Source organism: Leptodactylus fuscus, chromosome 1 (assembly GCF_031893055.1).
Source record: "Leptodactylus fuscus isolate aLepFus1 chromosome 1, aLepFus1.hap2, whole genome shotgun sequence".
Taxonomy (NCBI): Eukaryota; Metazoa; Chordata; class Amphibia; order Anura; family Leptodactylidae; genus Leptodactylus; species Leptodactylus fuscus.
The window spans coordinates 145272023-145298775 of NC_134265.1; the positions used below are offsets into that span (position 1 = coordinate 145272023).

The 26753-nt window shown below is 42.0% G+C and overlaps 1 protein-coding gene across 1 annotated transcript in view; it reads right to left on the reverse strand.

Moving 5' to 3' along the window:
• Nucleotides 1-21893: 21893 nt before the first annotated feature.
• IDNK (IDNK gluconokinase) overlaps nucleotides 21894-26753 on the reverse strand; it is a 28387-nt gene continuing 23527 nt past the window's right edge. The window contains exon 5 of the mRNA XM_075263469.1: nucleotides 21894-22415. Coding sequence (XP_075119570.1) covers nucleotides 22052-22415 — 364 coding nt within the window. The 3' untranslated portion in view covers nucleotides 21894-22051. The remainder of the gene's footprint in view (nucleotides 22416-26753) is intronic.

Consider the following 26753-nt stretch of genomic DNA (forward strand, 5'->3'; position numbering starts at 1 on the left):
GGAAAGAAGTGAGGTTTTTCCACTTTCATAATCTCATTGACCTTGAAAATCCAAAGGGAGATAGGAGTAGGTTCTACTCTCTTCCAAAATTGCAGAATGCAAGCTCGGGCTGCAAGAACCAAGAAATAGAGTAGCAATCGCTTATAGGTTCACACTGGAGACTCGCAGTGGCGAAGCAGAAAAAGAGCAGGGCCCAACTGATGAGATGTCTCAGTAATTTGCAAAATGATCAGTTGATTTTGTTTTTGTGTGCTCCAAATGGGAGGATAAATAGCAATAGTTGTACTAAAGTGCAATGACTGTATTTATTAACGTTTTTATATGTGAATGACTTTCTACTTGTGACAACTCTCTACCTCTCAAGTGCGAGTACACCTAGACCACTGGCATACATGTCCATCTGTGTGAATGTACTCTTCTTATCACATCATCCTCCTTTCGGGCACAATTCATTGTTTATGAAAACAGTCTCACGCTATGTGCTGCATTGTGGGGGTCTCCCCCCCCCCCCCCCTTTTTCTGATTTGTGGAGAGCACAAAACTTGGGATATGGTTGTTTTTTTTTTGTTTGCTTGTTTTTACACCCTAACCCTACTTTAAACTTCTTCACAACTTTATCTCTGACCTGCCTGGTGAGTTCCTTGGTCTTCATGATGCTGTTTGTTCACTAGTAGAGATGAGCAAGTACTGTTCGGACCAGCCGATCCGAACAGCACGCTCCATAGAAATGATACTGGTACTTCCGCTTTGACGGCGGCCGGCCGCTTAACCCCCCGCGTGCTGGCTACGTCCATTCATTTCTATGCGAGCGTGCTGTTCGGATCGGCTGATCCGAACAGTACTCGCTCATCTCTATTCACTAGTGTTCTCTAACAAACCACTGAGGCCTTCACAGAACAGGTATATTTATACTGAGACTAAATCACACACACAGCCGGACTCTATTAACTAATTCAGTGACTTTTGAAGGCCATTGATTGCACTGGAGTTTATTCAGGGGTATCAGAGTACACGGGCTGAATACTTTTACACATCACACTTTACAGATTTTTATTTGATTAAAATTTTGAAAACCATGTATCGTTTTCTTTGCACTTCACAATTATCTGCTATGCTCTGTTATTCTATCACATAAAATCTCAATAAAATACAATTTAAGTTTGTGGTTATAAGGTGACAAAATGTTCAGGGGGTATGAATACATTTGCAAACCACTGTAAATAGGTGATGGCAACCTACAGTCTTCTATTTACCCCCTAAGAGCTTATGGGGCCATGTCATTAGCTATGCAGAAGTGCCCCTCACACACACACACTCACACTTGAGGATAATCAGTTATCACATAGTACTGTCAGATGACATGTGTGAGAACTGCCCAAGAAATGGCATATTCTATTATTTAATAGATTGCTCATGCAGACCGGGAATACCTCCATTATTTGCTATGGGGCCAAGTGCTGTTCATTAAAAAAGAAAGCGTTTTCTTCCCCTTTCCTTTATAGTTAGAGGAGACGACCCCTGCACCCCAATAATAGTGCGGTGCATGAGCTCTATTCCATGTGTCAAAAGACTAAAAAAATAATTGTAGACCTGACAATAAAAAAACATGCCATTGAGCTTATAGAGCTTTTCCTACACTTAACAAGTATCAGCTATCTAGAGGATAGGTGATAAATATCTGATCAGTGGGGGCCCGGCAATCACTGTAAAAGGGGTTTAGTGTCTCGTTCCTCTTTACAACAGGACCACAGTGGGGCGGGGTGGGGGATTCAGATGAAGTGGTATGACCACGTACAGTACCGCTTTATGTATGTGGGGCTGATGGAAAGACGGTTTCACGGTGTCTGCTGTTGTGCGAATCCGATCTGATTAGTTCATGTGCAGAACAAGCTGACAAAAATCTATGAAATGAAGATCAATGATACACTGTCGTAATACTAATACGGTAACACTGCTGCAGCACATGCATCTCCTTTTACTGAAAGAACCTAGATCACTATAGGTTTCTGCAGTGATCTAAACCTAAATAGTGGTGTTCCAGGGGTAAAATTTGGGATATGAATACTAAGGTGCAACCATATTCTAGGGAAAATAGGCAATTAATAGCCACAAGAGGGCATTGTTAGCCAGTTGATAACTGCTTATCCCCTTCTTCATCTATTATTTGTTATTGCTTGCTCAGCTTGCTTTCTGAATTTGGGTAAGTGGTCCTTCTAGGTTAATACATGAAAACCATTGTTGTTCCTCTTCAGTCACTGCTATAGCTTTACAGAGCGCCTTTAGATAATTGATAAATAGTGTCTACTGGGAGCTCATGAGATTTTATCCATCATTAAATAATTTCAGTAACACTAGGTTCACACTAGCATTAGGGTTTCTGTCCTTTGGGTCCGCGAGGGGACCCAAAAGATGGAAACACTATCCACTTAAAAAGGGGTTACAGGTGGAAACCCCCAGACCACATAGACTCTAATGGGGTCTGCCAGGTTTGCGCTGATTTTACAATGAAATTGTCAGAGGGAAAAGTCCTCCTTGCAAGGCTTTTCTCTCAGCTGATTTTATGCGGTATCTCGGACAAAGTGGTAGAACGGAGTGTGAGCATGACCTGGCGCAAGTGCTTAATGGTAGTGTAGACTACATTTCACAATTCAGCAGAGTTGTACTATTTTCCTTGGATAATATGCCTATATGTCTGTGAGCTATGTCTTTAGCTTTCTCCCAGTACTCTCTAGGGAAGTTCTGTTTCAGAATACTGTACACAGGTTTTTGCCTGCCTCATCCTTGTAAGAAAGCACAAGTCGCCTCAGATAACTGAATGAGTTGATGAATTTTGCAGCTTACTTGAATATGTACTGAAATATCGGCTGCAGAATGCAGTTTATTAGTTAAATCCATCCATATTTTATAATGAAGTTACATGAGAGAATAAAAATTATACTTGATTCCACTTTTTTTCCCCAAAAATAGTCTTGAGTTCCACATGTCTCAGGAAATGATTCTTTCTTCGTTTTGTCAATATCCTGCAAATAGGAAGGAGATCATCGACATATTGGAATGGAGAAAAGATGATTATTTAGTCATATTTTGTGGCCCTAACAAGGGCAAGAAGGTGTCTAAGAAAGCATTAGCCAATTTGATTAAGAAGGGCCATATTCTAAGGGCCATAAATTTGTTTTTCATCAATGGATCTCTGTGAGTGTTTCTTTTTTTGCAGGATGAGTTCTCTTGTAGTATTCTGGGATATGTATCATTTTGTTTAGGAGGCCACATGACCAAAAATGAGCAATATTACCTTTTTTGGAGGGGGAGTAGGAGCTTGTTTTTTTTGCTTTTCCCTGGGCAGTAATAGTGACATGTTAATGCTATTCAGCAGATCAGTACAATTATATATGTTACAAACATTATAGCTCCTAGAGTATTTTTGTCGGCCATCCATGTCAGATATGTGGCATCCATTTATTTATTTATTTTGTTGGATGCCAAAATACTGGATGCTGATATAGCAGAAGTTTGATCACAGGTAGATTCCACTAGCACAATCTGCCTGTAATGCTGCCAACTATTCATCTGAATTTGCCCTGCAATGCCTGTGTTAATTTTCAGGTGAGGAGCTGCCCAGTAATTCATATGACGATCCACCAGCTCCTGCCTCTCTAAAGTGCTTTATAACATTGATCCAGCATCAAGGCAGTTCATGGGTCCTTGGCTACTGGGTGGTACACGTGTATTACCCAGCTTTCCAAGGTCTTAACTGCTTGTCAACTGCCTCTATGCTAGATCGATATTATTATACTTCAGTGTGATAGGAATACTCCCGTCGTATTTACTGCAGAAGACAGTCAGAGTTTAATTAAAAAAATTTATTCATCATACTGTTTTTTCACTTTACGCTGGATCGCTTAGATTATGACTGAGTCAATTATCACTTTACTAAAGCAGAGCTTAGTGTTAGCCAGTGATAGGGCTAGCACTAACAACCCAATTATTACCTCTGTACCCAGGGCCGGCTCCAGGATTGTGTAAGATACAGTCCATTTCATACACGTTACCTGTTCAGACATTAGAAAGGAATTTTAGGTGGACATCTGCTTGGCTCAAGCTGCAGAGTATCAGCATTCTGTTACTGCTTTCCACTACGAATTAAGCCCAAATTAATGAGTCTAATCAGTGCGGAGTCTCAAGCCGCGACCTGCAAATTAGCTGCAAGATCTGCGGCAAAATCCAGCCGGAAACTTTTTTTATTCCAGTTTCCTGCTCCAATAAGTTTCAATAGGAGGCAGAATGAGGGAGGAATCTTCTGTTGATTTAGGTACGAAATCCACTGCAAAATCAGTACCAGATTTCTCCGTGTGAACAGGGCCTAATACTGTTAATAATGCAATTCCATAGTGGCCCCCACACAGCATTATGTGCCCTGCAGTGCACCCACATATTATTATGTGCCCCGCAGTAGCCCCCACACAGCATTAGGTACCTTGCAGTGGCCCCCAAATAGCATTATGTGCTCCGCACTGGCCTCCTCACAGCATTATTTGCTCCGCAGTTGCCCAAACACAGCATTATATACTCCAGAGTGGCCCCCACACAGCATTACATGCTCTGCAGTGGTCCCCACACAGTATTACATGCTCTGCAGTAGCCCCCCCCACAATATTATATACTCCACAATAGCCCCCACACAGTGTTATATGCTGCACAGTGGTCCCTCGCACAGTACTATATGCTCCCAAGAGGGCCCCCTCCTCCAGAGTTTGTGATATTATTATACTCTGGGGTATAATAAACACTACCTTACCTGACCTCTAATGGATATTCTTGCTCCTCTTTTGGCTTGCGACTGAGGTCCTGTTTCCCAGATGTCACTGCTGGGGTCTTTGATTGGGTCTCAGCGGTCAGGTGGCGGCATGATGGCGTCATTATGCCGGCATGCCCCACATGACCACTGGGGCTCAATCACAGGCCCCAGCAGAGAGGCCTGGGGAGCAGGACGTCATTCACCAGCCTGAAGAGCTCCAGAGTGGATGCTGAGCCCAGTACAGGCGATCACCAGGCCCCTCTCCCTTAGCAGTATGTATAGCAGTCTGGGAACCAGGCTTTCTCCGGCTACTATCATGGTGGTCCGGGGTTCTGGCCATATCCAGCTGACTGAGGACCCCGTACCTTGCGCCAATGCGGAAGGGCCCCTTGGGAACCTGGAGCCTTGGCACTTGCCCAGGTCTGAAAAGACCACCCGAGTATAATGATCGTGTTTGTGGGGTTATGGGCCCGTGGCCACACTTACCAATCCCCCGCTCCTGCTCACAGCCTCCGCAGAAGAAGAAGCGCTGGCGGCCATGAGCAGGAGCCAGGATCGGTAAATAAATAGGGCCCGTTACCTGCTGAAGTTACTCCAGCAGGTAACAGACTATAAAAAATAATCTGCAGCAGTAGCAGCTTCTGCCGGGACCCCTAATGTCCTGAGCACTGTGACAGCCGCTACCGCTGCTACCCCGGTAGTTACGACCCTGCTGTCAGCCATGACATATACAAATGAGATGAGTGGGATTGCGGGGCAAATTATTCTCAGATATGTGTAATTTTGCAATCAAGTGGTCTTCAAATCTGTCCTAATAAAATAACATGAATTGGTTTTCCAACATCAAATAGATATCCCTGATATACAGGCTCTTATATTACAAGAAATACATCTAGCCCTTCTTTCTATTACTGCAGTGTCAGCACAGAATGACATAGTGGATCAAACACTTGAAAATATTCAATACAAAATAGCAGACGCCTCAGGCCCACTTTTCCTTATGCTTTCCGAAGCTGAATGAGTAGATATGGTAAAAAGTATCAACACACAAGCTCTTCTTTCATCTATAAGAAAGTCATATTAAAAGTAGCCAGTAGGGTAGTAGTCATTACTTTTGTGACAAATAGAGTAAGAATTAATGACTTTGCAACAAAATCACATGAATTTTCAGATTGTGAAAACTTTAATAATTTTGGAACCAATTTTATAGCTGTTAGTGTTAAAGGGGCCTTTCTAGACCCTGAGATTGATAGCCTGTCTATCTTTCCCAGCACACCCACTGATCAGATGTTTGAAGAGGCTGCAGTGTTCAGACAACCACAGCAGTCTTCACTGCTTATTGAGGCTTCCATTGTACATTGTGGCAGTGCTTGTTATTGCAGCTCAGTTGTTTAAGAGGACCTTTCACGTCCTCAGGGCACATGCGGTGTAATACACCGCTAGAAAGCCAACAGTGCGCTGAATTTGGCTTTCCCGTTCTGTGCCCCTGCTGAAGTGCTGTTGTGCCAAGAGAATAGCAGACGGTGATCACAGACACTTCCGGAGTGCACGCTGTGGCTAATTAGCATATGAATAAAAACGGACTTATTCAAAAACTACTGAGAGGATTTACATACAAAATGTAGGTGTGGAATAGCCTTTCTAAAGGCTATGCAAGTATGTGCTTAGCTAAAAATGACTTTTCCCAATGATAGAGCCCCTTTAAGAAAAGAGAAAATCCTTTTCTAAACCAAGTAAGCTCTGCGGAACACTAGCTTTTATTCCGCACAAATTTAAAGAAGATGCTACTACGGTAGCAACATATTAAATTGTTATTTCATTTTAATATTGTTCAGCACAAAACTTAATACCAAAGTCTTGGTATTCATTACCAAGAGAATAATACACTAATGTATTAACATGAAGAGACAGAAACAAGAAAAACAAGATAAGTTTTATCAAGTTTTAGTTTCAAAGGTATTTATTGAATATAACATAAGATGAACAAGTACAACAATCATAAGGTATCAAAGAAGATTAACAACAAGGACAGTATGCAGAATAATAGTACATAAGACATAGTTGTCTGAGATGCAGGCTTAGTAACCCGATGCAACACAGGATACATGGGTGATTAGGAGGTTAACTAACACACAGAGGGAGAAATGAAAAAACGGGTCCTGTGGACACTTACCAGGTGTCAGACGATGAATCAGCTGATGCCTAGTAGCCCACAGAGGTCCCCAATGACCAGACCAACCCAGTACCAAGTGATCCATAGCCCTGTACTGGTCCATGGCCCAGTCATTGAGAACCTCTGATGTAGACAAATAAAAACACAAATAACAGGAAACAACTTAAGAAAAATAGATACTGGAGAGCACATCCTATCCTACTAATCCTACTATCCTACTGATCCTAAATGTGAAAGTTTGTGGTTTTGGATGTTTGTTCCTCAATCACGCAAAAACGGCTGAATGGATCTGCATGAAATTTGCCACATACATAGATAGGAACCCCGATTAAAACATAGGCTACTTTTTTTTCCCGGTAAATGACGTCACTACACAACCGCAATGAAGGAATTTCGGATCATACAACACTAAAGGACCTGTGATGACATCATAACAGGTCCTTCAACCATTCTAGGATAGGATCATGCTAGGCAGTGGGCGGAGCTACATGCTATTTTGTAGTAGGGGCTATATAGGATGAAGCTGGACAGTGTAAAAGCTGAAAGAAAATGGAGTCTCATGGAAGATCAGGAGACTACAGAACATGCAGGATGTGTGTGGGCAAGAGGACTATATCGGGTGTAGAGTTTCAGTGAGTACAACGGGGAATGTGTTGTTCTGCCTCTGATGGGGGAGGGGGGAGAACTTTGGCACATTTCAGCAACATCCATTCAGCCCTTTGTAACACAGAAGCTGCTCAGTCACATAACAAAACCCCTGTAATCACAATTGCCCGATGTAGCAGAGCTTACGCAGCGCTGTAACACACCTCTATAGGCTCTCCATATGCAAACATGTACATACAACTGGGTATCCTATGCATATGCAGCGATGTAGCAGAGCCGAGACGCGGGAGCAGGCTAATCGACACACATTTCAGCAACATCCATTCAACTCTTTGTAACACAGAAGCTGTTCACACACTGACATAAGAACACCCCTATAATCCAAATGGCCAGATGTAGCAGAGCTTAAGCAGTGCTGTAGCACAACTGAGTACACTCTCCATATGCAGAGATGTACATACAACTGAGTATGCTGTGCATATACTTAGCAGAGCCGAGACGCGGGAGCAGGCTCATCATCCACAACAGCAATTGGCTAAATATAAGCGGCTCAGCGCCAACACCAACCCGCAGACGAAGTCGCGGGCAGATGCTAGTAACAGATAAGAATAGTACTTGGCAATCCCCGAAATGCCCAATGCATGGAAGGGGGGACATGGAATTTGGTGCCATGGCTTCCCCCACATGAGGGGGGAATGATTATCCCAATTACCTAAATAAGGCCAGATAGACAAGATGTTAGCAACTTTAGGAAGCCACTATATGGTTAGAGAAAGGCACTCATATATGCAAAAAACAAAAGAAAAGAAACAACGATAGCAAACAATATAAGCTCATATTAGAAATTATACAGTTTATATATAAATGTATATGCAATAAGCTCACCCAAAGTATACATCACAGTACTTACTGAGTGATCCATTGGAATAATATATCAGCAATACAGATACACAGAAAAAAAAAAGTCCATACCTGAGGGCCACCTAGCCAGGGTATAATAGAAGTAACATACATGTCAGGTTGATGGGTACCGTACCTCCTGAGGAAGTCTGTTTAAGACTGGGCTCCCCTTGATCCTGAGCTTATTTTGTGTGCCCATGTCTCTAGGTATTTATCTTTATTTCATATGATTTATGTTATTTATGTTGGACTTTAATTCCTTGCGCACTGGCCACCTTCACATATATATGACATCTACATTGATTGCCATCTTGTGGTTTTATTTCAGATATAGGCTCTCGTATATGTATATATGATTGTGAATACGTGATATTTATATGTATGATTGATGATATGTGCTCACTTTGTTGTGCATGCCATGAGTGTTTATCCTGATATGCCCTTTTGAATTGTATGTTATTTAGTATTATATTTAGGCCCATGAGTCTTGTCCTTGTTGTTTCATGAGTCTTTTTTCACATATTCCATCTGCCCTGCTGTAGTATATTGTTTTTAACATAACTTATGAGTATTTATCAATAAAGTTATATTTATTTTTTTTATGGTATTTTGTAGTTATTGTGAGGGGCTGTTTCCCTTTTCCGCTTCTTGTGTTTAGTTTTGTTTCGGGGGGACACACAGTGGCTCAGCGGGGCTCACAATCTACATTTAAAAAAAAAAAAAAAGGTTTTGTTTCAGCCCATTTGTTATATTTGGAGTTTTTTTGTTTATCATAGGTTGATGTGTATGGCCTGGTGGTCAATGGGACATTAGTATGTTTGAAGCCTGCTTTTGTTTAATTTGCCATATACGACTAGGACTTCAGTGGAAGGGGTCCCAAACCCTTTATGTCTTTAACCATAATTCCTTCGATCTTGAAGGCGTCCTGGTCTTCTTTCAAGGAGTGGAGGACCCAGTCTTTATCATTGAGAGAGTAAGCAATATCAAAAGGCAATCTGCAGTGATATCATACTTATGCTTTCTGGAGAGCTACAGTGACAGGATACATAGTTCTGCATCTACCAAACGTGGCTGGAGCTAAGTCAGCAAAAAGTTGAATCAATGGTTGAAGATTCTGTGCTGCTGCTAGGATTTAGTCTCTCAGTTGTGGGTAATACAAGCTGAGAATGACATTGCTAGGGATATTAGGGGTTTTACGGTGTCCTAGAGCTCTTTGTATATAATCCATCTGTTATAGTGTCGGGTCAGTTTGAGGTAATATTACTGAAACAGGTTATACAGTGTCCTTCAGTGTGATAATAGAGTCTGGCAACCCTTTTCTATATAATCGCCCTCCTGGACCTGTTCTCCAGGTCTTCTAATTTAAGTTCCATGGCTTCAAACTGCTGAGCATACTCATCTAGGTGGGACTTGTCTCCCTCCAGGGTATCAGTGAATTCATCCATCTGATCTTCAACTTCTGACTTCCTGGAGCCTAGGTCATTTATCTGTTTAGTAAAGTCTGTAATGACTTTAGAAAGTTCATTGGGAAACAGCTATTTTATTTTTGTATCAAGAGTACTTAGAGCCCATCTCGAGTTCTCTTCTGGTGTCTGATGGAGGGTAGTGTTCAGAAGAAGCTAATAATGTGGTACTAACGTGTGGAGATCCATCCTCAGCCATACTGGATGAACACTGTTTCCTGAATAGTTCTGGGACTGTATGCCAAGAAGAGGGGTTGTCTCTTACTTTTGCACTTTTGTGAGTGACACGATATGGCCCACCAGTAGGAAGAAAACAAACAGTAAAAGGGACTCTATAAGTTAGCTGCAGTGGGTACAAATTCTGAGTACACAAATACACTAAGTCCTTGATGTAGCCCCAAAGGGTGTTAAGTTTGGCGATTGTGTAGCCAGCATACCATAGATGAATTGTTGTTTTTCGTGTGGCCAGTCCAATGTTCTGATACAGTTTCATAGTTTTTTTAGGTATTGACTAACATCCAAGTGGAAATGTGCAAGTGCACTATACCGCTGATGGTCTATATTGACAGATCTTTCTCCATGTCTAGCATAAACCATTCCTTTAAAGAGATTCTACCATTAAAAATCTTTTTTCTGTGGCTATCACGTCGGAATAGCCTTTAGAAAGGGCCATTCATTAGTAATGCCTTTTTTTACCGGTATGTAAATTAGTTCTCTGGCAGCGATGGGGGCGGGCTCCAGTGCTGAAAATGCGATGAGGGCGTCCCCACCGCTTCCCGAGAACAGGATCCTGCGTCGCCTCTATCTTCTGCTGGATCCTCACCTTCTTTCTTCAGCAGCGTCCCTCTGTCGGCTCTTACACTAGTAGAGCCGACTGAGCATGCTCGCAATTGCGGCCTCGGAACTATGAGGCTATTCCAACGTGTTAGCCACAGAAAAAAGATTTTTAATGGTAGAATCCCTTTAACAGGTCACAGGTGGGAGTGGTCAGTGACAGTATCCTTGGCAAAAATGGAAGGACCATAGACCTTGTGCCTGTTCATTGCACAGAACACATTTCTGAAGACATGTTTTTTCTGAGGCCTAAATTCTAATGTGGTGATTGATCTTCCCACTGAGGTGAAAGGTCACCTCATCAATGACCTCCAGCCTGCCAATAAATTCGTTTGCATGCAATCAGCCGTACAAGTTAATAAAAAAGTGACAGTCTTTTGGTTTGTCACCTGTCATCAAATTCTGATTTACAATGGTGACATTTTCATAAGATATGCCATACTGTAATTTGTGGCACCTATAATTCCATAAACGGCAGCCTGGTCAACTTTCTAAGATTCCGCTCGTATTTATGTGTAATCGGGTTTTATTGAGATTTTAAAAGTACAACAGAACAAAATAAAGGAAAGAAAGAAGGGTCATCAAACCAGGCACGCACGCCCCAAACAGTATAAATGGGGAAGAGGGGGAAGCCCCCTAACCCCGCAACTCAAAAGGCTACATGGGCCGCGTAAACGCAAAAATAAGGGAAGGAGAATAACAAAAACAGGCCAAAACCAGGCCACATTAGGAGAGCAAAAAGAAGAAAAAAGTGGGAAGGGAAATACAGCGACAACCACTATACGGGGACAAAAACGACCAACACGATGACAAGACAGCCACAAAATGGAGGGAAAAGGCAGACACGGAGGGAAAGGAGGGTAGCCAAGAAGGAGGAGGGGTAGGGAAAGGAAGGAGCAGCCAGAGACTAGTCAAGGGAGAAAGACGAGAAAGCAGAAGATTCCTGAAAGATCACCCAGGGCCGCCAGAGCTGATCAAACCGGGAGGAGTCAGGAGAGTCCTCCGCGATCAGAGCCTCCATTCTCCACATGAGGAGAAATTCCTGTAAGAATTCAAGCATCGAGGGCGGCGTAGAGCTCCGCCAATGTTGCGGGATGACGGCCCTGGCGGCAATGAGAAAATGACCCAATAGATTCTTTTTAATCCGGGAGAGCTTACCAGGTATAACTGACAGTAAGGCCAGCTGAGGAGTAGGAGTGACAGGATGATCATATACCTTAGCATAAAGTGAGAAGACTGCATCCCAGAAGGGCCGAAGAACGTCACAGTCCCACCAAATGTGGATCATGGTGCCCCTCTCGACTCCACAGCGCCAACACCGATCAGAAACAGCGGGGAAAATCCTGTGGAGTACGCTCGTATTTAAACCCTATTCACCATCTTTTCTGAAGTCTTTGGGCTGTCCATGACATTAACACCCTTTGGTTTCAAATTGCTTCACCCAATGGAAAATGCAGGTTCTATGTGGAGCACATTTGCCAAATTTATTTTGGAAGTTTCACTGTACTGTCACAACAAACCCCACTCTTGCAAATTCCAACATGGAGAAAGCTTGTTCTTGCTTGGATGACACCATCTTATAATACACTATGTAAGCACATTTCATATTTGGCTCATAAAAAGTGAAAGCTGTGTTGGGGTTGGTTGCTATGGGCAGCTAAGCCAGTTTCCTAGTTAATGTCTTTGTTGTAACCTACAAACTCATGCTGCTATAAACTTCAAAAACATTAAAAAAAAAAACAACCTCGTAATACATTTTAATGGAATACTGTGGCAGCATCTGTGTCATGTTTGGAGGTACCTTATAAGATTATTGTATGGGATCAAATAAAAATGAAAGGCACCAACTTCAACAGAACCAACCTGAAAAGAAATAGAAGTTACATTTCATTAACTTTTCAGACACTTAAGCTAATTTAATAGATCATGTGATTCTGGGTGAAAATGTAATGCACTTTATTTAAAAGTGTTGCTGTTTTCTACCTGAAATAAACTCTCCAAAGTTCTTGTCACTAGGTGTCTGCCTCCTACTATAATATCAAGATGGAAACACAGGAAAAGGAGAGGGAAGGGAAGGGTCTCTCTTAATAGTCTCTGCATATTTACAAACAGCTTTCCCTGCCTGTATAATACTCAGTGAGGAGTCTGTAGCTTCTCACAGCTCACAGTGAATGTAAGGAGAGTCTATGTACTTCTGACTAGCTGCTTGTGTTATTGCTGATGGGATATTAGTCATAGATAACAAGCAGCTTTTCTGATTGTGCTCAGAATCACCTTTTTCTGTGAAAGGAATATTTTTAGCTGCATCATAACCTGTATTTGGAGTTTAGGATCCCTGGGTCTCTTGTATTATGTTACTAGCTGGTACCCGCGACTTCGTCTGCGGTGATTGTAGAAGTGGGTATATACAGGCATGGGTAAGGTTTTTGTAGTGTGTATAAGGTATGGGATATGAAATGTAACTTTGTATCTTGTTTTTGCTGTAATTCAGAGAATACGTGAGACTTTTGTGTTGAAGTTAATTTGTATTTGAGCTGCTATACGGTGTTGTGAGAAACTTTACATAGTGACTTTGGGACAGAAGTATTTGAAGTTAACCCTTTCCCGCCGATGGCATTTTTTGATTTTCGTTTTTGACTCCCCTCCTTCTAAACCCCATATGAGGTCTTAATTTCTCCTGGGACAAATTTTTCTTCATGATGCCACCATTATTTATTCTATATAATGTCATGGGAAGCAGGGAAAAAATTCAGAATGGGGTGGATTTGAAGGAAAAATGCATTTCTGCAAATTTCTTACGGTCTTTGGTTTTACGGCGTTCACTGTGCAACCAAATTGACATGTCCCCTGTATTCTGTGTTTCGTTACGATTCCGGGGATACCAAATTTATATGGTTTTATTTACATTTTGACCCCTTAAAAAAAATCCAAAACTGTGTTAAAAAATTATTTTTTGAAAAGTTGCCATATTCCGACAGCTGTAACTTTTTTATACGTGCGTGTACGGGGATGTATAGGGCGTCTTTTTTTGCAGGGCCGGGTGTACTTCTTAGTTCTACCATTTTCGGGAAATGTTATTGCTTTGATCACTTTTTATTCAAATTTTTATCAGAATCAAAACAGTGAAAAAATAGCGGTTTGGCACTTTTGACCATTTTTCCCGCTACGGCGTTTACCGAACAGGAAAAATATTTGTATAGCTTTGTAGAGCGGGCGATTTCAGATTTGGGGATACCTAACATGTATGTGTTTCACAGTTATTAACTACTTTTATATGTGTTCTTGGGAAAGGGGGGTGATTTGAATTTTTAATTCTTCATTATTTATTTTTTTATATTTTTTTTCCTTTTTTTAAACTTTTTTTTATTGCATTTATTAGACCGCCTAGGGGTATTGACATGGGTGGGCGGTGTCGCAGATTGTCAGAGCGGTGGGGGTCGGCAAACATGGCTGCTCCGGAGCGTTAAAGAGCGCCTCCTGGAGTATCGTTAAGGTGAGGGGCAAAGTGGTAAAGTATATGTATATATGATTGTGTGGGGTTAGGGGCGAGGCTGTAGAGGGCAATATGAATTTTGTGGCTTGCTATGGTCCAAAGTGTGTGAGATTGCAGAGATGGTGGTGTGAGTTTGGGTTTTGTGGGGGTCCTGGCACAAACGTATGTGTGCTATTGTGACGTAAAGTAGCCTATTGTTTAATCGGGTGTATTAACTATGTTTGTGGAAAATTTCAGCCAAATCGGTGGAGCGGTTTTTCCGTGATTGAGGAACAAACATCCGAACATGCAAACATCCAAACACACAAACCCACAAACTCACAAACTTTCACATTTATAATATTAATAGAATAGGATTTGTTTTCTATTTTACAGTTTCTCCTGAAAAAAAACAGTAGTTATAATGGATAGGGGAGGGGGAATACCATACCTCCCAACTTATGAAGAGCAGAAAGAGGGACAAAATGTGCAGTGCGCACAGCGCGCTGCAGCAAATTTAGCTCCGCCCACTTTTATGTTGACTCCGCCGATTCTCATAAATTTTTCATGTGCTCCCACATAGTATAATCCTCCTACATTTACCCGTAAATTATACGTCCCCCCTCCATATCTCCCCCAGTTTCATATACCCCCTCCATCTTTGTCCCCAGTTTCATGTCCCCCCTCCATCTCGGTCCTCAGTTTCATGTCCCCCCATCTCTGCCCACAGTTTCATGTCTCAGGACACCGAATCCGTGAATGTCCTGCGGAATCCGGGATGGTTGGGAGGTATGGAATACTGCTCTATACAGACCCTCATCTCAGACAGAAATTCAAAATGTAACTGCAGTCATAATGAGGCTATAAGCAGCAGAAAAATTATATGACTCCGTGTATGAAGACTTGAACAACCATACACTGTGTGGAGGCCACTATAGGTATATAATGCTGTGAGGGTGCCACTGCAGAGCATATAATACTGTGTTGGGGCCACTGTGGAGTGGCACTATTAACAGTATCAGGCCCATTTCACACAGTGTAATCTGGCACTGATTTTTCAGCGGATTTTGCACCTAAATCAGCCTCAGATTCCTCCCTCATCCTGCGTCTTATTGAAACTAATTGGAGCAGGAAGCTGAACAAAAAAAAGCGTATTGCTGGATCTTGCCACAGATTCTGCAGCTGATTCGGAGGCTATGGCTTGAGACTCTTCACTAGTTAGACTGATTCATTTGGGCCTAATCAGGGTGGAAAACCACAACAAAATGCTGATGTTCTGCACCATGAGCCAGGGGCAGAAAATATAGAAGAATCTGAGGCATACAGTCCTATGAAAAAGTTTGGGCACCCCTATTAATCTTAATCATTTTTTGTTCTAAATATTTTGGTGTTTGCAACAGCCATTTCAGTTTGATATATCTAATAACTGATGGACACAGTAATATTTCAGGATTGAAATGAGGTTTATTGTACTAACAGAAAATGTGCAATATGCATTAAACCAAAATTTGACCGGTGCAAAAGTATGGGCACCCTTATCATTTTATTGATTTGAATTCCCCTAACTACTTTTTACTGACTTACTGAAGCACAAAATTGGTTTTGTAACCTCAGTGAGCTTTGAACTTCATAGCCAGATGTATCCAATCATAAGAAAAGGTATTTAAGGTGGCCAATTGCAAGTTGATCTCCTATTTGAATCTCCTCTGAAGAGTGGCATCATGGGCTACTCAAAACAACTCTCAAATGATCTGAAAACAAAGATTGTTCAACATAGTTGTTCAGGGGAAGGATACAAAAAGTTGTCTCAGAGATTTAACCTGTCAGTTTCCACTGTGAGGAACATAGTAAGGAAATGGAAGACCACAGGGACAGTTCTTGTTAAGCCCAGAAGTGGCAGGCCAAGAAAAATATCAGAAAGGCAGAGAAGAAGAATGGTGAGAACAGTCAAGGACAATCCACAGACCACCTCCAAAGAGCTGCAGCATCATCTTGCTGCAGATGGTGTCACTGTGCATCGGTCAACTATACAGCGCACTTTGCACAAATAGAAGCTGTATGGGAGAGTGATGAGAAAGAAGCCGTTTCTGCACGTACGCCACAAATAGAGTTGCCTGAGGTATGAAAAAGCACATTTGGACAAGGCAGCTTCATTTTGGAAACAAAAATTGAGTTGTTTGGTTATAAAAAAAGGCGTTATGCATGGCGTCCAAAAAGAAACAGCATTCCAAGAAAAACACATGCTACCCACTGTAAAATTTGGTGGAGGTTCCATCATGCTTTGGGGCTGTGTGGCCAATGCCGGCATCGGGAATCTTGTTAAAGTTGAGAGTCGCATGGATTCCACTCAGTATCAGCAGATTCTTGAGAATAATGTTCAAGAATCAGTGACGAAGTTGAAGTTACGTCGGGGATGGATATTTCAGCAAGACAATGATCCAAAACACCGCTCCAAATCCTCAGGCATTCATGCAGAGGAACAATTACAATGTTCTGGAATGGCCATCCCAGTCCCCAGACCTGAATATCATTGAACATCTGTGGGATGATTTGAAGCGGGCTGTCCATGCTTGGCGACCATCAAACTTAACTGAACTTGAATTGTTTGTCCAAAATACCTTCATCCAGGATCCAGGAACTGATTAAAAGCTACAGGAAGCGACTAGAGGCTGTTATCTTTGCAAAAGGAGGATCTACTAAATATTAATGTCACTTTTCTGTTGAGGTGCCCATACTTTTGCACCGGTCAAATTTTGGTTTAATGTATATTGCACATTTTCTGTTAGTACAATAAACCTCATTTCAATCCTGAAATATTACTGTGTCCATCAGTTATTAGATATATCAAACTGAAATGGCTGTTATAAACACCAAAATATTTAGAACTAAAAATGATTAAGATTAATAGGGGTGCCCAAACTTTTTCATAGGACTGTATGTTCGCCTCAAATTCCTCTTTAATTTTTATGTCTGAACAGGTTGTATCTACATGTATGGAATGGACTGTATTACAGTCCACTCCAGTAGGTCTTGCTTAGCATAAAAACACCCAATTTCGATAGTGTTTTTGCTGCTGTGTACATGAGTTACTTCAAAAGGGGCCCATTGGGGCTCTGTTGCCCAAGGGCCCACACAATCCTGGAGCTGACTCTGAACACAAGCTTCCTGCTCTATCACTCCCTGACTTTTAGGCCACAAGACACATTAAGCCTACGGACTACAAGCTGTGTGCCAGTACTTACCTGTCTGCTTTGCATTCCCTCTCATTCCTTCCAGCTCAAGGCGTACATGATATCACAACAGTGCACCCAAAGCATGAAGGAGGGGGACCAGGAAGTGGAAAGTTAAGAGGCCACTGTAAGGCCCATATAGTGCCCTCTTGACTGGTTCCCCCCATACAGTGACACACTTCACTGCTCCCCCCCATACCGTGGTCCCTTTACTGGCCCCCTTATACTGTATGGGGAAAAGTAAGGGGATCATTATATTGTGTGAGGGCAGTGTTGAGGAGCTAATATCCTGGAGGGGGGGGCATTAAATTGTAGGGCATTAAGAAGACAATTAACCTACCCTCAGGATAGATCAGAAATACCTGATTGGTAGGTGGCCGACACACACGGCCCTCAACCAATCAGCTGTGCACAAAATGGGGCCTGGAAGCAGAAAGCTCCAACCATTGAATAGTAGCCCGGCACCTTCACTGCAGCTGAGCACTTATTGAAATTAGTGGGAGCTGAGCTGTAGTGAAGGTGTCCAAATGCTATACAGCAGACGGTGCTTTCTGCTTTTGGCCCCGTATTGTGTACAGGATGGGTGTCAGAAGCAGCCCCGTATAGCTGATGGGGCCGGGTGTTGTCCCCCTACCAATTAGGTACTTATGGCCCATGCATTGGCCATATAAAAAGATTAAGCCCAGAAAACCCCTTTAATATTCACTGCTAATGCCCCACACACTTTAATGTTCCCCCAACAAGATGTTAGCTCCCATCATTGGTCCATATACAGTATGGCGGACCAGTGAAGTGGCTTTAAAAAAATTAGGCTCAGACAGTCCCTTTAAAGAGGTTGTCCATAAATTGGTGTGACCGGCGGCCAGGGAGGTGTAAAGTTAAAAAAACAAAAACAAACCAAAAATGTATTCACCTGTCCCCAGCATCCTATTTTCCCTGCCAGTGTCTGTTGGTCTCATGGCGGCACTTCATTTCTGGAAATTCTGTACCTTATTGGTGTCAGTGACCAAATAAGGTGCAGGATTCCTGGCAAGAAGGCTCCGGCAGAACACTGAATGGACACAGGTGGTGGAAAATCGTGTGGCAGGGATCGGTGAGTACGTATGTTTTTTTTTAAATTAATTTCCTCTCTGTACACCACATGGGTTGCGCCATATCCTGGACAACCCCTTTTAAAAGTTTTATCGATCCTTCTAATATTAATGGCCTGTTGTAGGATAGGCCATTAATATTTCATCTGCAGGGTCCAACATCCAGGACTTCTGTAGATCAATTTTTCCAGGACAGTGCGGCTACCGGTAATGTCAGCAATTACAGGAGCCATGCTGCTTGCTTCGCATACAGTGTATGGCACTGGTTTTAGGTATTGTAGTGGTAAACACTGTATGGTGGATGAGTGGCCTGGCTCCCAACAAGTTATTACCTGTAACCGCGCTCTCTCGGTACAGCTGATCTGCAAGAGTCTAGGTCGGGGGCTACACGGTGGCTCAGTGGTTAGCACTGCAGCCTTGCAGCGCTGGGTCCTGGTATTCAAATCCTTCCAAGGGCAAAAATCCATCTCCAAGGAGTTTGTATGTTCTCCCCATGTTTGCATGGATTTCCATCCCATATTCCAGAAAGACATACTGATAGGGAAAAAAAAAGTACATTGTGAGCCCTATGTACATAGACATACTCCTGTGGTACACACAGTGGTCTCCAACTGATGGCAAGTCTCTGGAGGCTGACTGTTCTATTCCCTAGAACAAATATAGTTTGCAGATCATAGATTCACAAAATGTAAACCATGGAAAAAAAAATTAACGCTGAATTATGAACTTCTCCCCTTGTATAATATATAAAATGGATTTTTTTACTAAGACAAATTGCAGCTAGAGAAGAACAGTAAACACCATCATCCTTTCCTGCCAACCCTGGATTAGGGAATTCCTTTGTGAATGAAATGCACAGATGCAAAGCAAAGATTGGCAAATATCTGAGCAATAAACATGCCCAGCACACTACATCACATTTAGTGATGGTTGCTAGCTTGTTTTTTTTTATATTTACAGTATGTTGTATCAATGTATTCTATAATAATAAAATGTATTTGTATCAAATACAATCTTGCATTTACACTAGTTTCAGCTGTTCATTGTTCTAGTCCATCCGAAGACAAGAACAACGGACAGGTGAATCACTAAAATAGCAGTTACCTAAGGAGCCTAAAAGACCCTATTGACTATTAGTGATAGTTCTTCTTCGCAATGTGGTACCATAGATAACAAATACCCAAATGTTTCCTACATTGTAGTTCAATTGACATACAGGTGGTTAAAAAGAAGATGCAAACCTACCAATGGACATGCACAATTTGTTGGCAAAGAAATTCCCACTCACTAGCACAATGTGTGTTTCACCTTGCCAGGCTTTGTCTGACTGTTGTGCATTAATTTAGTATCAAATGGTATATGCTATTATTTAGTATAAAATATGTTTATAGTCATAGTGAGATTTGTGATAGAGATGGCACGCAGAGACCTCTCAGATGGCATGTGCACCGTCGCCATGATCGCTCACTAACAGGGAATCCGGTACAGGATTCCTCATTAGTGAATGATCGCTTCTTTCAACTGTATGTGTAAATGCTGTGTAGAGGCCACTGTGGAGTGTATAATATTGTGTGGGAGCCACTGTGTGCATATAATACTGTCTGGGGGCCACTTTTCAGACCCCAGAGTATAATGATCGGAGACCCAGGGGAGGATACAAATATAAAAAACACTGTTACTTACCTCTCCCTGGCTCCAGTGTACTCCCCACAAATCTCTTCAACGTTGGACCAGACGTCACCTGACCCAGGCTGGCGTCACAACGCATAATATTGCTGGCATAAACACTTTAGGTATCCCTGTGCTCAAAAATGCCCGAACTAATACAATATTAAAATATTTATACCATACAGTGAATGGCATAGCGGAAAAAAAATATCAAAATAACCAAATTGCATTTTTTTCAACACTTTGCCTCCTAAAAAAATTTAATAAAAAATAAAAAAAAACATCAGACCTTCCCCCAAATTGTATCAACAAAAATGTTGCACCTACTTACACTTCCTTCCTCATCTCATCCAACCTGTGCTCTCTGTTAAACATGGCCACAGCATCTAAAGTGCGCAGGTACCATGGACGCTACCATTTTTGACCAATCGCCTCTCTCTGGATCGTCATCTGAAGATAGTGATTGGTTACCATCTCAGCCAGGAGCATAATGAAAGCTCCCAAGCTTGTCATTACTCCAGTTCTATTTACTATCTGTAAATGCACTGATAACTCTTCACACAGGAAAACTGATAGTTTGCTGATTTCAGTGCACTGTCAACTCACTAGTGGTATATAAAACCGCATGTGCCCGAGGACATGGAAGGTCCTCTTTAATGTCCCCACTAGACAGCCCAAAACAACTATATTAGGTGCATAAACAAAAAAACACATAAAGTGCCACATGGTGTGACCAATATCTAAAAATATAACAACTCCAAATGCTATACTAGCTATGGTGACAATATGCATGGACATGTACACCTCTCACGTTTTTGTAATTATTTCATTGTAAATTTTCATGGAACAACACTGACATATGACTGAGATATGACACTTTCATACAATCTAAAGTAGTCAGTGTACAGCTTGTACAAAATCTGCAACAAAAGAGCTACCACCCATACACTGACCCCTGTAAGTCACCTGAAGCTGCCCACCAGCGATGAAGGACACACACTCTGTGCTCACTGAAATCCTCTTTAGGGCTCGTTCACACGGTGGCAAAGGGGTGGATTTTGACAGCGGATTTCGCTTCAAAATCCGCCCCTTTACAATGGTGGTCTATGCAGACCGCCGGCTTTCTTTTTTCTGCTAGCGGCGGGCTGCTGCTGGCGGAGAAAAGAAGCGACATGCCCTATCCTCAGGTGGAAGCCGCGGCACGCTGGGCCGCGGCTTCCGCATAGTGGCAGCACCCTCCTATGTCGGCTCATTCATTTGAGCCGACATAGGAGGGGAAAGCCGCGACCGCGATCGTCGCGGCAGGCAGGTTTTGACCAGAGAGAGACTCTTCTCGCCGCGTCTCTTTCTGTGTCAAAACCCGCGTGGTCGGTTCACGTGTGAACTTACCCTTACTGAGGCAAATGTTAAATGTATAAAAAATGTAGCACTTAAGCGGCCATCAGTTAACAAATGACAGGTGTAAAACGCAGTTGCAATTTAGGCCCAGTTCGTAAGATGGCAGGTAGTAGGCCATAGTGATTCCCCAGGCACGTGGAACTGTATGCCACTGACTGTCCAAAAATAACATGTACACAGCACAGCAGACATGATTTTTGTATACAATTATATTAGATAGTGTAGCTGACTGGGCTATTCAATCCAATTGAGGCAATGGTATATGGGCCAAAGGAATGCAACTCTCTTGATGTATGTCTGCCTAGTAAAAGAATAAAGACACGTCAGATGAATATGTGATGGGAATCTAGCCTAAGCTCTGGAATCTAAGTTTCCTTTTCTTTAAATGTAAATTTCATAATTTAGACAATCCTGTTTTTTCCTAGGAACGCCTGGGTGTCTTACATTCCAGCTCAGCCCTTATTTCAGACACTATTTCTAAAATATCCTTCTCAACATTAACAGCCATGAAAAGCTCAGGTGCTGCTGGAGGCTCTAGTGTGTCAAACTGGGACTGGAGTAACGTTAAAGGCATAAAGTGTCCTCTCCTTTTCTGTAACCGCTCAGAAATCAGTTCCATTGAACCTTGCAAATGGATAAACAATGTATGCGAAGTAATGTCATCTTTGTTGTGTTGGCATTGATCCTCAGGAATAAGTGCGCTTTGTCCAGTTGTCAGGGTTTTCCTGTAGGCTCTCTTCAGTGCAGAACAGGCCAGCACCACATGCTGACCACCGGCTTTCTCTCTAGAAGAAAACATAATGATCATCACCTTCTTAGCATATTCTTTTCATCAGCAACATTACACGATATCATGTGATTGGGTACATCGCTCCTTCACAATAGGAATAGTGTGGCTTGTGGGTTTAAATGTGACTAAATACCAGATGCAGCCCATGGATAATAGTGGCACAACCAGGGCCCTACGTGGTGGAAACACTTTGGGAAAAAAAGGCAGGGTTTTACAATCTCTGTAAAATAGATGGAATCTAGCGAATCCCATCCACACATTGCGAAAAAATACACTCAGTGGACAAACTGTTATTTCCATTTTTCACTTTCCATGAAATGCACATTTTTTCCCTGCAGCGCTTTTTTGCTGCGGCTATGTGGTGCCTTAGCCTTAAAGGGGCTCTATCATCAAAATTATGCAATATGAGCCCCACATATGCCTGAATAGCCACCCGTTTTAAACTAATATCCTAAAAACTAATATTTAAATCATACTTACCAGTGTACGGTGGACGTCATCTTCGGTCCCACCTTCCTCTGGTGTCTTCTTCCAGCGACGTCCTCCTGGGCTCTTTCTTCCACGCCTTCAATCTTCTTTTCTTCCAGTGGGTTGTGCTTAAATCCCGCGCATGTGCAGTATCGCCCCCTCCGGAGCGCTACTGCGCACTCTCTGGCACCATTTTTGTCAGTATGCTCAGTTCCCCTTAGAACTAAGCGAGCTAAGCGAGCGTACTGCGAACTTCCATTGACAAAATTGGCGCCGGAGTGTGCGCAGTAGTGGATTTAAACACAACCCGCCGGAAAGAGCCCAGGAGGACATCGCTGGAAGAAGACACCAGAGGACGGCGGGACCAAAGTGCAAAGTGACGTCCACCAGTGCACGAACCGCCCCCGTGCACGGTAAGTATCATTTGCATATTGTTTTTAGGGTATTAGTTTAAAAATGGGAGGGCTTTTGAAATACCATTAGTGGTGCCTGAATAGCCTTTTTAAAGGCTATTCAGGCATATGTGGGGCTCATAGGGCATAATTTTGATGATAGGGCCCCTTTAAAAGTTATTTTTAGCATTAGATTAGGCTTTTATACTGTGTCTGATTTATCATGAAACACATTTTTAGGCCAACCTCTTTAACCTCTTCATTTTCTGCAATGTACTATTACATTGTTCTGAATATATAGTTAATTAACAGTGTTGTGATACTAGGGTACTGCAATGTACAAGGCATAGAAGGGGTGCAGTTGACAAATCAGTGCTGAGTGCTAAATGTATCATACAACCGGTATCTGGCTCTTGCTAACAGAATCAATTTCAGTAGTTTAACCCCTTTAGAACACAGCCTTATATTACCTTAATGACCAGGCCTCATTTTTCAAAACATGTGTCACTTTATATGACAATAAATTTGAGACGCTATTGATTTTGAGATTTTTTTTTTCTTTTCAATAGCTTTTTTTTTCATGGCACATTGTACTTCATGCTGCTGGAAACATTCATCAATATTTTTCTATGTATTTATTAAAAAAAAATTAAAAAATAGGAAATTTGGAAAAAAAAGCCATTTTCAAAGTGTGAAGTGCTCTGCTTTTTAGACAAAGTCATGCTATCCAAACACATTAATAAATATTATTTACCATATCTCTGTGTTATATTAATTTACTTTGAATGTTTGCAGGCTTAGAAATGTATGTGGGATAGTCTTCTGGTGTCATGTCGCATAGCCCCTACAGTATCAATACAATGGAAACCCCCAAAAGTGACCCCATTTTGGAAACTACACTCCTGACAGAACATATCAAGGGTTATATAAAACATTCAGACTCTACAGCTGTTTCATAGATATTATTAAAGATGGAAAGAGCGCGATTTAGCTTTTAGAGGACATATTTTGCTGGAACAGTTTTCAGGTGCCGCGTCACATCTGCAGAGCCTCTAAAGTACCAGTATAATAGAAACACCCTTAAAAGTGACCCCCATTTTAGAAATTACACATCAAGGAATTTCTTAAGAGGTATTATCTTTTTGAGCCTAAAAGTGCCTCCCAAAAATTAATGTACAAAGTGAAAACTGAAATTTTTAAAGAAACATGCAATTTCAGTTCCCTACATTTTGCACCAAGTTTGTGTCATCAGAGACATACACTCCTAAAACTATTAAGTGGGGAACAAAAAAGTTGTATATGTGGATGTAAACTGCTGCTTGGGCACAAAACAGGGCTCAGAAGGGGAGGAGCACTGCTCTTTTTAGCTTTTGAAGTATAGATTTAGAGGGACTTTCTGGATGCAATGTAGTTTTTGCAGAGCACTGGAGGTGCCTGTAAATTAGAATTTCCCAAGAAATGACCCCGTTATGTTGGGGCAATTTTAGGGTCTATGCAGATAGACACACTAAACTCTTATACTAGTACCGGGGCTCACCACCAGAGCCTAGGAAATTGTGTTTTCCACCACATTTATTGTTTTTTTGACACTATAGCATTTGCTCCTGATGATCCTTGACTTTGGGGAAACGCGTGGATCAGGATATCGTGAAACTCTCTGTAATTATCATCATCATTAGTATCTACTATTGCAGAGACGGCATAGTATCAGTTTGTTATGGGCGGTGGAATTAGTGTGGATTCCAGTGGCTGGCCGTGTAGCATTGCTTGGGATCCTTTACAGCTCCGTGGCCTATTGGTGTAAGGGATTTTAGCTGTGGAGGTAGGAGTGCATTGGACACTTTAGGTATCACATTAGTCTCCTTAGGGCTAGCTGCACCTATCTGCCCACAGCTTCAGTATTAGTAGTGAGCTATTACAGACCACTTTTTATCTTCAATTAAATAAAGGTTATGTTTTATGTTGCTTTATCCCAGGGACTTGTACTGTGACGTCAATTAGTTGTGGGTGATCCCTTTTTGACCGTCTATGATTTGTTCTTTATCAGACTTGTATTTACAACAGTATTTTCCCCTAGAACAACGGCTTCTCAGGAATCAGACCTCTATACATACAGCAACTATGTGAGCCTTTAAAGAGGACCTCTCACCAAATAAAGATACAAAATGATTTGATACTTGCTTCTAATCAGTTTGTAATAAATTATCTGTTATTCGCCAAGTTGGTGACAATCCTTTATTTTCTATCAGAAAAACAAAAGGTTCCTGCCTACTTGGTGAGTAAGAGTCAATTTAGAAATGACCTGTCATGGGCCATATCTTTTGAATGGGTGGACAGACTTAAAAATAAAAACACCAAATTGATCAGGGGCACATTGAGCATTAGGTTATCTATGTAGAGATGCAAAGTGATAATGTAATATCAGTTATCATTGTGAAATCACTATCCGTTATGATACAATTAACATAAGAACGTTTAATATATGACCCTAATTATGTTTTGTATGAAACCCAGGATTGTAGAGTTACCCCACATAAGTAACAGCCAGATGTGGAACACTGCAGCTGAAATTCTCTTTCCTTCATGGTCACTGGTGATTGCTTTCTAAAGCATTTAGACATGAGTGCTTCATTAATCTTTCATAGGATGCTCTAGTGATCAAAACAATCAGAATGTTCTGTATTAAATCATAAATATGAGAAAGGTGCATAGATAGCATGTACATGTACAGACATTTCTCTTTGTCTTTATGCACATGACAGAAACAAAAGAAAAGAGCCTCTGTGTGTCTATGCAAGAACCTGTGAAGCGTTCAGATATACATTAGGTCCCAACAAAGATCTATGGATGCTCTGTTTAGCTCAGGGCTCGTTCACATCTGCGTTCTGCTCTCCGTACTGCAGGTTTCCGTTTCCTGCATAAAACAGAGCAGGAGACGGAAACCTGCAGGAGTCTTTCTCACCCATTCATTTGAATGGGTGAGAAAGATGTCCGGCCGTGAGCGGCGGTGAGCGTTTTATGCTCTCCGCCGCGAAACCGGGTTTTATAATCCGGACACAGAGTCGGACATGCAGTACTCTGTGTCCAGATTTAAAAAAACGGTTTCGCGGCGGAGAGCATAAAACGCTCACCGCCGCTCACGGCCGGACCCGGTCTGTGGTTTCCGTCTTCTGGCATGCAGTAGACGGAAACCACAGAACAGAGACCCTGAAGCAGGTGTGAACCTAGCGTCAGCTGTAATAATGTAGTGTACATGCTGTGAAAACACAGTGTATACTATAAAATTCCATTTATCTGACAACTGATAAACTAGGGTAGTTAAAGGGGATGCCCAAGTTCAGATATTAATGGCCTATCCTTAGGACAGATCATCAAATTAGGGGGGGGGGGGGGGGGTCCAACACCAAGCAACCGCACTGATCAGCTGTATATGGAGGCAGAAGCAGACTACACATAGCTGATTGGTGGGAGTG